General features: G+C 41.9%; 1 protein-coding gene across 3 annotated transcripts in view; it reads right to left on the bottom strand.

The window, feature by feature from the left end:
* The window catches only part of WNK3 (WNK lysine deficient protein kinase 3), a 121,747-nt gene that overhangs the window by 75,699 nt on the left and 33,297 nt on the right, over positions 1-12,751 (bottom strand). For all 3 annotated transcript variants that reach the window (XM_079765008.1, XM_079765007.1, XM_079765009.1), the window contains one exon: positions 278-450. In XM_079765008.1, the coding sequence (XP_079621134.1) occupies positions 278-450 (173 nt within the window). The remainder of the gene's footprint in view (positions 1-277; positions 451-12,751) is intronic.

The following is a 12,751-nucleotide window of genomic DNA, read 5'->3' as shown; positions in this document are numbered from 1 at the left end:
TGAACCTGGCCAACTTTTCAGTATTTTTTACACAACATTCTATTATCTCTATGATTTCTAATTCTAAAATCCTGCTATGCCACAAATAATTTCACAACATTGTATTTTCTAACAAAATTCATTAACATCATAATTTTTTAACCTGCTCTGAAACATAGTCTCTAGATTCAGATTCTACAAATTCTTTAATCAATTACTGTTATTTTACAAGCAACTTTTATGACTCTGAAAATTATTTCCAAAAAGAACTCCATTAATACTATCAGGGTCAACTTACGTCTTTAATGTCCCTGATGTCATAAGTTCAGTCACCAATACAATGCATTTCTTTCCTTTCAATGTAGACTCCCAAGAATCATAAAATCGAACTATATTGGGATGTTGGAGACCCTTTAGCATCTCTGCTTCTTCCTTAAACCTTTGCTGCTCAGCTTTGGTTAATTTCCGATCCTGAATGAAGACACAAATTCCAAATTAAAGCGTGGAAATTCTCATGCACATTTCTAATACCACTCAAATGAGTGCTTTACTTTATTGTACTTATTTATATATGTATTTATTTTTGCCTGACAATTCTTTTCTATATAATCACTGATAGATATCCCTTGTTAGTGATTTTGACTCCTCCCATACAGCAATGCAGCAGCTGCTGCATTTCATAACTGTTATAAACCCACCTGCATAATAAACCAATACCTTGAAAAACATATCTTGGGAGTTAACTTTTTACGGTAATCATCCTACATAATAAAATGGTAATATGTAAATTACCATCACTCCGCTACGCCCACGATTGGGCCAGCAGGAGGCGCAGGGGGCGGGACTCAGGGTGGCCGGGGTAGCTGATTGGGCCATAAGGACGCTGAGCTCGCGGCGCCTCTGGCGCCGCGAGCTCAGCGTTTGTACCATGGCTGCCGGAGGCTTTCGGAAGGCCTGGGGTGCCTGCGGACAGCCAGCCGGACAGGTCCCCCGCGATCAAAGGCCAAAGCGGGGGACCTGGCCGCCTGTCTGCTCCGGCGCAAGGCCTTTCGAAAGCCTCCGCAGCGCCGGAGGCTTTCGGAAGGCCTGGGGCGCCGGCGGACAGCCAGCCGGACAGGTCCCCCGCGATCAAAGGCCAAAGCGGGGGACCTGGCCGCCTGTCTGCTCCGGCGCAAGGCCTTTCGAAAGCCTCCGCAGCGCCGGAGGCTTTCGGAAGGCCTGGGGTGCCTGCGGACAGCCAGCCGGACAGGTCCCCCGCGATCAAAGGCCAAAGCGGGGGACCTGGCCGCCTGTCTGCTCCGGCGCAAGGCCTTTCGAAAGCCTCCGCAGCGCCGGAGGCTTTCGGAAGGCCTGGGGCGCCGGCGGACAGCCAGCCGGACAGGTCCCCCGCGATCAAAGGCCAAAGCGGGGGACCTGGCCGCCTGTCTGCTCCGGCGCAAGGCCTTTCGAAAGCCTCCGCAGCGCCGGAGGCTTTCGGAAGGCCTGGGGCGCCGGCGGACAGCCAGACGGACAGGTCCCCCGCGATCAAAGGCCAAAGCGGGGGACCTGGCCGCCTGTCTGCTCCGGCGCAAGGCCTTTTGAAAGCCTCCGCAGCGCCGGAGGCTTTCGGAAGGCCTGGGGCGCCGGCGGACAGCCAGACGGACAGGTCCCCCGCGATCAAAGGCCAAAGCGGGGGACCTGGCCGCCTGTCTGCTCCGGCGCAAGGCCTTTCGAAAGCCTCCGCAGCGCCGGAGGCTTTCGGAAGGCCTGGGGCACCGGCGGACAGCCCGCTGGTGCACCAGGTGCATGATTAAATCATGCACTGGGCCTCTAGTTTTGTAATATATACATATATCAAATCATTACATTGTACACCTTAAACTTATACATTGTTATATGTCATTTATATCTGAATAAAACTGGAAAAATAAATAAAACTTCTGTTGCTGGAAAAGAAAGAAGGAAATCCTACCATTTGCAACAATATGGATAGATCTTGAAGGCATGCTAAGTGAGATGTCAGACAGACATAGACAAATAGTGTACGAGTTCCTTAAATATTTTTTAAAATATATTTTATTGATTTTTTTACAGAGAGGAAGGGAGAGGGAGAGAGAGTTAGAAACATCAATGAGAGAGAAACATCAATCAGCTGCCCCCTGCACACCCCCTACTGGGGATGTGCCCGCAACCAAGGTACATGCCCCTGACCGGAATTGGACCTGGCACCCTTGAGTCCGCGGATGACGCTCTATCCACTGAGCCAAACTGGTTCGGGCCTTAAATATTTTTAAAATAAAATTGGTAAGTGACTAAATCTTAACTGTTCTCAACACAATAAAATGATAATTATGTGACATGATGGAGGTGCTAGCTAATGCTATGGTGGCGATCATACTGCAATAGATAAATATATTACATCAAGACACTGTACACTTTAAGCTTATCATATGTCAATATTATATTTCAATTGTATTTCTGAAGAAAAAAAAGACTTAATAAGAGTTAAGGAACTCAAAGGAAAAGTAAGAAATGCTAAACTTAGAAGATATCTAAAAACAAGTGTTTATGATTTTCTGTTTAACCTAACATGACGAATAAGTCCTAAATGTCCCTATAATTAGCTAGAAGTCTTTCCATTGTGATAGGTCAGCAGATCTGATCTGAGGAACAGTGAAGAAATTTTGATGCCCTCTGATGAAATTAGCAAACACAAGTCATGTGCCAAGATAAGCTACATACTTCATTTTATCCTTTGATCCTATGGATTAAAAGTAGTCAGCATTCAGAGTAAACAACTTTACAAAGTTGTAACTGCTGTCTCAGACATATTACTAAAGGTAAAATTCCACTAAAAAGGTACGGCCAAACCCTGGCTAGTGTAGCTCAGTTGGTTGGGCGTCCTCCCGTGCAAGGAAAGGCTGCCAGTTCGATTCCCAGTCGTGGCATGTGCCCGGGTTATGGGCTTGATCCTAGGTAGGGGGTGTGCAGAAGGTAGCCGATTCATTTTCTGCTCACATCGATGTTTCTCTCTCTCTCCAGCTCCCTTCCTCTCTCTCTAAAAATCAATTTAAAAAATCTTTTTTAAAAAAGGTATGGCCAAGGTCTTCAAAGGTCCATTCTAATTCAGAGTGGAAAGTAAACCTGTCAAATTCACACCCAAATCCAGAGGAGAGCTTTCAGCTACTATAATAATTCTCCTTTAAACACTCCCCGCCCCCTCTCTCTCTCTCTCTCGTATTAATCAGTAACTTTCACACATTGCCAATGAAGAGTTCTTACACAAGAAAGGAATGATGACCCACAAATGGCAAACTAGAGATCACTGATAGATAATGGAGTTGACATAGTCAGAAGGCAGGAAAATTACAGTCTACAAAAATGATCCTTTAATCTTACTGTCTCTAGGTAATGTCACCCCCCCAAAAAGCATCAAATATCAATGTTTTAGTGTTATAGATATTAATTTGTATGGCTGATAAATATAATAAGAGGTCAAATACAAATTCACCGAATAGATTTCAACTACTCCAACACTACTTTAAAAAGAATTACTGTCCTTCTATGAATGTTAACTAAACACTTAATCTATCATAATATATGGCATGCTTAAAATGTACACAAAACCTTTCCTGAAGCAAGGCACAATACCAACATGAGTAACCTGCATATGTATTTATTCAAGATAAGAAGCATTTCATTTCCAAAAGGTAAACTCTGGCCTTATCAGCTATGTCTCTTAATGCAAACACCAACAATGAAGTACAGAATCAGGTCAGAGGGTACGTGGATACGTTTCTGCAAACGCAAGAGGAGGAAGAAATCAACATATTCTAAAAGCTGTACTATAAAAGAACTTGTTCAAATAAGGATGAACACTATGAAGGCTTCAAAACACACTGCTCACTTTACAAAGCAGTCTATCAATGACTAGCCTGGATAAATATGGCATTGCTCAGTATTTTATCACTGTCATTTAATGAACACTCAGACATGTATCACATGCTTTATAAGCATTATCTCTAACCCTCAAGATTTTGTTTCTCAAGCTGAGTAGTAAGTACACAAGCTGCACTGTGTTATTCTTTATTATTTTTGTATATCAGAAATATTCGTTATTTTTAAGTGAAAACCTAAGGCTTCAAAATGTTAAGTAGCTTAGCTTGTCCAGGGTACCTAACGGGAACAGGCAACATTGGAACCAGGTCTGCTGTATTCTGAAACCCATGCATTTTCCAGGTCATCACTGTGCCTCTCAGAAACAATATTCACAGCAAGGACTGCAGATACCTCACTCACAAGCCACTTTCCATGGAGAGACTGAGTAGCACCCCAGAACTACAGTGAAATGAAATAAACACACACAAGGGCAATGGCAGTTAGTATATGGTACCGCCAAAGAATTAATCAAGAAATCAGCATATAATAGAGCCTGTCTATCTTATATTATAAAGAGGTAATATGCAAATTGACCATCACTCCAACACACAAGATGGCTGCCCCCATGTGGTCAAAGATGGCCACCCCCGTGTGGACACAAGATGGCTGCCACAAGATGGCCAGCAGGGGAGGGCAGTTGTGGGCAATCAGGCCTGCAGGGGAGGGCAGTTGGGAGGGGACCAGGCCTGCAGGGGAGGGGAGTTAGGGGTGACTGGCCCGGCAGGGGAGGACAGTTGGGAAGGACCCAGGCTTGCAGGGGAGAAAAGTTGGTGGGGGCAGGCCTGCAGGGGAGGGCAGTTAGGGACAATTGGGCCAGCAGGCAGAAGTGGTTAGGGGCAATCAGGCAGGCAGGCAGGCAGGCAGGCAGGGGAGTGGTTGGGAGCCAGCAGTCCTGGATTGTGAGAGGGATGTCCGACTGCCCGTTTAGGCCTGATCCCGGACATCCCTCAAGGGGTCCCAGATTGGAGAGGGTACAGGCTGGGCTGAGGGACACGCCCCCCCCCTGCATGAATTTCGTGCACCGGGCCTCTAGTATATGATAAAAGGAAAGTATCTTAATAACTTAAGATATATTAAAATTCCTCAACCACAAATTCCCCAATTTGGGTGAGGGGTGGTTTCAGAAATTCAACAGTCATTTTAGGAAGAGACCACATAAAACTAAGAGGTAATTCCAATGATAAATGTAGAAGGAATGTGGAAAATAGAAAATCACCATTATAATACCACAGTAATACTCACTACAGGGAAATACACCAATGAGTGCCAAAACAACAGGGGAAAGTTTGAGGAGAAACAGATATCTGCAAAGTCTCAAAGTGTCTACCCTCAAGATATTAATATAAAAATATGTATTTAATAGTATAGAAAACCTATCATATGCTACCCTACCCAAGTGATCAAGGCTACCATCACCAGTAATCCAAGTCGACACTATATACCCCCTACTATAATGCACTGAGAATGGCATTATCACTCTTGTGGTATCCATGCCAAAATTCATAGCCTACATCAGTGATGGGCAACCTTTTGAGCTTGGTGTGTCAAACTTCACCAAAAAACTGAGCATAACTCGGGTAGTGTGTCACTTTGAGGAAAAAACTAACTCCAAGACTCTAGTTGCAAATGTTTCATCCTCAGGAGCAGCAAATGTTTCATCCTCCGCATGTGGCCGTGTGTCATCAGAAATGGCTACGCGTGTCAGTGCTGACACGCGTGTCATAGGTTCGCCATCACTGGCCTACATCTAATCATGAGGAACCATAAGACAAACCCAAATTAAGGAACATTCTACAAAATAGCTAAACAATACTCTTCAAAAGCTCAAGATCATGAAACACAAGGAAAGACTAAAGAACTAGTACATCTTGGAAGAGACTAAGGGGACATAACTAAATGCAATGTGGGTCCAGCCAGCATGGCTCAGTGCTTGAGCACTGACCTATGAACCAGGAGGTTCTATTCCCAGTCAGGGCACATGCCCAGGTTGTAGGCTCGATACCCAGTGTGAGGTGTGCAGGAGGCAGCTGATCAATGATTCTCTCATCATTTATTTTTCTATTGCTCTCTCCCTTTCCCTTCCTCTCTGAAATCAATAATATATTTAAAAATAAAAGCAATGTGGGATCCTGGATTGAATCATAGCATTAAAAAAGGACATCAGGCCCTAATGGGTTTGGCTCAGTGGATAGAGCGTTGGCCTGCGGACTCAAGGGTCCCAGGTTCGATTCCAGTCAAGGGCATGTACCTTGGTTGCGGGCACATCCCCAGTAGGGGGTGTGCAAGAGGCAGCTGATTGATATTCCTCTCTCATCAATGTTTCTAACTCTCTCTCCCTTCCTCTCTAAATCAATAAAATATATATTTTTTAAAAAGGACATCAGTGGAAAAACTGGTGAAATCCAAATAAGTTCTAACTTTAGTTAATAGTATTGCACTAACAATAATTTCTGTCTCTGGTTAACATATTAACGTAAGGGAAAATTGAGTGAAGGGCATACAGGAACTTTCTAGACTATCTTTGCAACTCCTCTGTTAGTAGCAAATTATCTCAGAATAAAAAGTTAAAAAAGAGAAAACCATGTAGTAATGGAGTGGTATTCTGTTGCCTGCTACTCCCAACCCTACCATTTCCATCAAACAAACCTATATTTTAACAGCCCTTTCATCTGATTTTCACTAATTCCAATCTCCAAACCTTCTTCTTACCGATTATAAACTCCCTCTGCTTATACTTTATAAAAATAGGGCCTGTGTCTGGTTTTCTCCATTATGTCCCTAGCACTTAGCACAGTCTTGGTACATTATAGACACTAAATATTTATTTGATGAATGAATGAACAAATGAATGAATGGCAGCTGTGTGTATTATATTCATTTCCTATTGCTGTTGTAATAAATTACCACAAATTCGGTTCCTTAAAACAACACAAATGTATTACCTTCCAGTTGTGTAGATCAGAAGTCTAAAATGAATCTCACTAAAGTCAAGTTGTTGGAAAGGCGGCATTCCTACTGGATGCCCTAGGGAAGAATGAATCTGTTTCCTTGCCTTTTCCAGCTTTTAGAGGTTGCCCACATTCCTTGGTTCATTGCCTGCTTCCAACAATTGCATCACTTCCATCATGAGATCTCCTTCTGACTCTGGCCACCCTTCTTACTCTCTTATAAGGACCCTTGTTATTACCCGGGACCAACCCAGATAATCCAGGAAAATCTACCAAGATCTTTAATTTAACTGCATCTGCAAAGCCCTTTTTGCATTGTAAGGTAACATATTCACAGGTTCCAGGGATGAGGACACAGGCATCTTTCAGGTGCAATTATTCAGCCTAATACATGTATCAATTTGTTATCTACCAAGCAGATAGCTCAAAACTAACCCTTTGACATAACTGGGAAAATGAATATTTCACAGACCAAGTCCCTCTGTCTCCTGCTGCTCTCACCCTGTCATTTTATGAAAGCATCTGCCTTTGGTTTATACTTTTTAAAAATATATTTCTATTGATTTCACAGAGGAAGGGAGAGAGAGATAGAAACATCAATGATGAGAATTACTGATTGGATGCCTCCTGCACGCCCCACACTGGGGATCAAGCCCACAACCCGGGCATGTGCCCTGACCGGGAATTGAACCCAAAACCTTTTGGTGTACAGGACTATGCTCCAACCAACTGAGCCACCCAGTCAGGGCTCCACAATTTTGATATAAGCTTTCAGTGTGGAGGTATGGATTTTTAAACTGTTATTTCCATTGCATTGCTTTGAATATATTCGCTACTATAATGAAAGTGTATGAGAAGGCTCACTCCACATGTCATCCTGCTAAAGTCGATTGTGTCTTTTATTTTAATGTTTCTTTTCAGTGACATTTTGCTTGAGTTCAGAGACCACAGGTAGACTTTTTGATGTTTATTTGTTAGATGCTACTTAAAGGAGGCCTGTTTAATTACCCTGAGAAGCACACAATCACATGTGACCCCACAGTGAAGCACATTCAAATACATTTTAGGCATAAACAACAAAGATTTTCAGATAGCTATGTTCCTTCATTTGGAAAATAGCCCCATTAGATGAAAACTCACTTTCATCAAGAAAACAAATGACAAATGTACTAGTGGAAATATTTTTCCAAGTTATAGCAAAGCAAAACCTGGTTATGTTTCCAGGTGTAAAAGCAGAGTGCTGCTGATTCTGAAGTGGTTAGTCACTAACCGTTAGTGGAAGAGGAAAGAAACTATTAAAAATACCTGTGATTGACTCCTCCTGAGAGTTACTAAACAGTTTCAGTAAATTCTGACCAGGTCATTCAACATCATGAACTGAAATAAATAGTCTTGTAAACGGGAAGTAGGTCTTAAAGCCCTCACTCACAGTAAATTACCAATTTACCAAGGAATTACCAAGTAATTTACCAAGTTCTTTACAAAGAACAATAGGTCAAAGTTTCTGCACTAATGCATAAAAAGTCAAGAATGGAAACCCTAAAATATGACAAACTGTTGAAATGCAGTTGTTTATGGCCTAATCCTAAATCTGACTTACATCAAAGGGTTTGTTTGCTTGTTTGTTTTTAACATCCTGAAAGGCAAGTATCAGCAGTAAAAATCTCTCTACTGGTTCTTTGCACTGCCATAAAGTCCACATCATCTAAACAAATGGAAGTGGTTGGTGCTTTTAAGAATTTGTACACAAGGCTCAAATGTCCACAATGGAGGGGAAATGCCATCAAGAGAAAAGGTATAAAAACTTTTTGTTGAGCTGTGAATTTCAAATTAAACATGTAAAAGATAAAATTTTTAAAAAAGAACAGAATTGCCTAATTTCAGGGGAGAAGAGTAAGCAAGAGGTGGTGTGAATGCAATATAGTTTACAATTTAAATGATGTTAGTAAATAGAATATACACTGAGTGGCCAGATTATTATGATCTCTGAACGCATAATAATCTGGCCACTCAGTGTATATCCTATATAAAAAAAGGCTAATATGCAAATTGTCCCCTCGACCAGGAGTTCAACCAGCAGGCAGGCCGGCCAACCGCCCATGTCCCCTCCCCCTGGCCAGGCTGGCCGGACCCCACCCATGCACAAATTCATGCACCGGGCCTCTAAAATACACACACACACACACACACACACACACACTGAGTGGCCAGATTATTATGCTTTCAGAGATCATAATAATCTGGCCACTCAGTGTATATCATGTTGTTAGTGGACATACCAATTTTTTATATTACATACACATATATAAGCAAAGATTGAAAAGAATCTAGAATAATTTAAACTGCTAACTGGAATGTTTTTCTATAAAATTGTTTAATTATATAATAAAGAACACTTTATTTTTTAAAAATATGAGAAACTGTCCATTACAAACTGCATAGTACTCACAGGAAAGTAATTGAAAGGTGATGCCCCACCCCGGCCATGGTGGGAGCATCGACCTTAAACCAAAAGGCTGTGGGTTCAATTCCCAGTCAGGGCACATACCTAGGTTGTGGGTTTGATCCCTGGTCTGGGCACGTATGAAAGTCAACCAACCCACATTGATGTTCCTCTCTCTCTCTCTCTCTCTCTCTCTCTCTCTCTCTCTCCTCTTTTCCCTCTCTCTCAAATCACTAAGCACATCCTTCTGATATTCTAAATAAGTTAGTTTTTCTTAGTTCCAAATATGCAGAAAATGAAATGATATCCAAAAATTATATCAACCAAATTCACTAATTCTGACATTCCTTTCATAATAGAAAATTGCAATTGTTTTTCTCTGTATAAATTAAAATGTACTTTATATAATTTATAACATTTGCTGCACATGAGAGAATCCCAAATCTGGCTTTGTATCCAATTACCTAGGGAACTTTTATTTTTTAAATCTTTATTGTACCTGGGGAACATTTTAAAAATAAGTTCCTGGGCCCTGGCTATTGTGACTCAGTTGGCTGAGAACATCCCATGCACCTGAGAGGTCCAAGGTTCAATTCCCAGTCAGGGCACATGCCTGGGTTGTGGGCTCATCCCCAGTAAGGGTGTGCAGGAGGCAGCTGATCTGTTTCTGTTTCATCAATGTTTGTCTCTCTCTCTCTCTCCCTTCTACTCTCTCTCTAAATCAATAAAAACATATTTGAAAAAAGAAATTCCTAGGTCCCATCTCCTGGAGATTTTGATTTGGAAAGTTTGGAGTAAGTGCCAGGAGTCAGTATCCTATATAATAAAAGGCTAATATGCAAATAGACTGAACGGCAGAACGACTGGTCGCTATGACCTGCACTGACCACTAGGGAAGCCCCGCTTAGCCAGAAGCCGGGCTCATGGCTGGGGAGCGCAGTGGCGAGAGCCTCTCCCACCTCTGTGGCAGCGCTAAGGACCCCTTGGGGGATTGTCCGCCTGCTGGCTGAGGCCCACACCCTAAGCAGGCAAGCGGACATCCCCCGAGGGGTCCCGGACTGTGAGAGGGGGGCAGGCCAGGCAAAGGGACCACCCCCAGTGCACAAATGTTGTGCACTAGGCCTCTAGTATATAATAAAATATAAAGCTCATGTTAAGTGTACTCAGGGATTTCCTCCTCTGATTCAGCTAATTCTTGGAACTGGTCCCTTATTTCAGTGCTTTTCAAACTCTGCTGTTCATCATTTGCAGATGTTACTAAGCGGCAGATTCTGATTCATTGGTCTGGAATGAGGCCTGGGAACATACAATTCCAACAAGCTTTGCTAGGAAGACCTTATAGGATCTTTCAATCTTTCCCCAGGCGAATGATAGGAGGCAGGTCCTACTGCTAGAATATATTCTTCAACTTTTATCTAAACATCCTTTAGCATAAATAGAATGCACAATTTGCAAAATAACTTGACCTAGCTTTACTATATAACCTACTATATAACCCAAGGGAATGGAAATTGCTTCCCCCATTTACAGAGTATCACTGAAAGATGAGTGTTACCAATGTCATGATGCAGAGGTGAAATTAAAATGTACATAATATCCAATAAATATATAAGGATGTTGACCACAACATGATTATAATGGTGAAACGTTGGAGAAAAATCTAAACGTCCAATAATAGAGGACTGATTAAATAACTTATAAGGGCACCTAGTAAAATAATGACGTAAATGTATAATTACTGGTATTGAAAAGATGTTAGTGATCAGTTTTAAAAAGGTTTTGTAAAAGCTTATCGTTTGATTCCATTTTGTGGGGGAGAAAATACACAAAAAGCCATATATACATTTATGCAAAAGGGTCCAGAAAGATATACTAAATTGTTTAAAGCGTCCTCAAAGTACTAGAATTTAAGGTGGTTGTTTTTTCTTTGGGAGGGGGAGGGGAATGCCCTGACCGGACTCTCTGGTGCATGGGAGGATGCTCAACCAACTGAGCAACACCGGCCAGGGACTCAGATGGTTTTCATGTTTGTTTCCTTGCATTATCTAATATTTCTACTGTGGCACAGACCTTATAAAATTCTTCAAAGATTAAAAAGGGGGTGAGAAGAAAATCAAGCAAACCCCATACCTGCACACACTTTTCAAGAACTACTATAATGGCTCTACTGCTAAATTATTTGCATTCCAAAGAGTCATCAAGGGATTTCCCACATTCAAAACACTTTGTTTTTTGTTTTGTTTTTGTTAATCCTCACCCCAGGATATTTTTTCCATTGCTTTTTCACACAGAGTGGAAATGAGGGAGGGAGGGAGGAAGGAAGGGAGGGAGGGAGGGAAGGAGGAGGGGGGGGACGAGAGAGAGAGAGAGAGAGAGAGAGAGAGAGAGAGAGAGAGAGAGAGAGAGACATACATCTATGTGATAGAGACACATCTACTGTCCCAGCCACCCCAACCAGTCCATTGCTTTTTTACAGAGTGGGAGGGAGGGAGAGACCTACTTGAGAGAGACACATCTACTGTCACAACTGCCCCAACCAGGGCCCCAGGGCTAGGGATTGAACCTGCAACCTAGGTAAATGCCCTTAACCAAAATTACCGTCTTGCACTCCACCCAGACTTGCTGAATTTGAATCTCTGACAATAAACTCCTGAATCTGCATATGAAGCAATCACTGACTTTTACAGAGAGTAAAGTTTGGAAACTTGGTGTTAAACAAAAAAGCTCCCTAGAAATGCAGAGACTTGCACTAAATTTCAAACCTATCTAAATGGTAACCTGCAGCATATTCAGAAAGGGTGAAATAAGACACACCCACTGGAGGCACAGAGACTACTAGAATTTGAACAACCATCACCTGCCTAGAATTACTGGCTTTATTCTATGTTAATTTTAAGCATCTCCCGTGAAAACTGACCGTTTCTCTTGAGCTGATTGAGGTCACAAAGGTTTTCCTTATATTTGACCTACATCTGTCTGAAACTACTATTATAACTCCTTCTATGATGCTTGACCCCCTATGTAGTCATTCATTAGTTAGAAGTCCACATAAACATTTATTATGGAACCAAATATCCAGTTGATTTCAACTACAGTCCTGTTGCTTTCATTTCTCCTTTCTAAGCACATTACATTTGACTAACCTCAGTAAATTCTGCTGATTATTTCTTCCAGAGATCCTCTTCAAGGTAAACACAAAGGCATGTGGGAGTTTATACTAACAGAAGTCCTCAAAGAATCAAGAAAAGCATTTCCTGTTCTAAAAAAACAGTACATGAACCCCCAAAAATGTGTTAAGAGAAAAGGGAGATATCACAGAATATATGACTAACATATCACAGTCTCAAGCACTTATTATATCACGTCTTAAGGCACAAATTTAGTAAAAAGTTTTAAAAATGAGACGTTAAGAGTTTCAGGAATTTCCTAACGTTAATAAATTAAGAGCATTTTCCCACGGAAA

Source organism: Cnephaeus nilssonii (genome assembly GCF_951640355.1).
Source record: "Cnephaeus nilssonii genome assembly, chromosome: X".
NCBI lineage: Eukaryota > Metazoa > Chordata > Mammalia > Chiroptera > Vespertilionidae > Cnephaeus > Cnephaeus nilssonii.
Note: the sequence above shows the minus strand (reverse complement) of the source record. Positions and strands in the feature narration are given on the sequence as shown.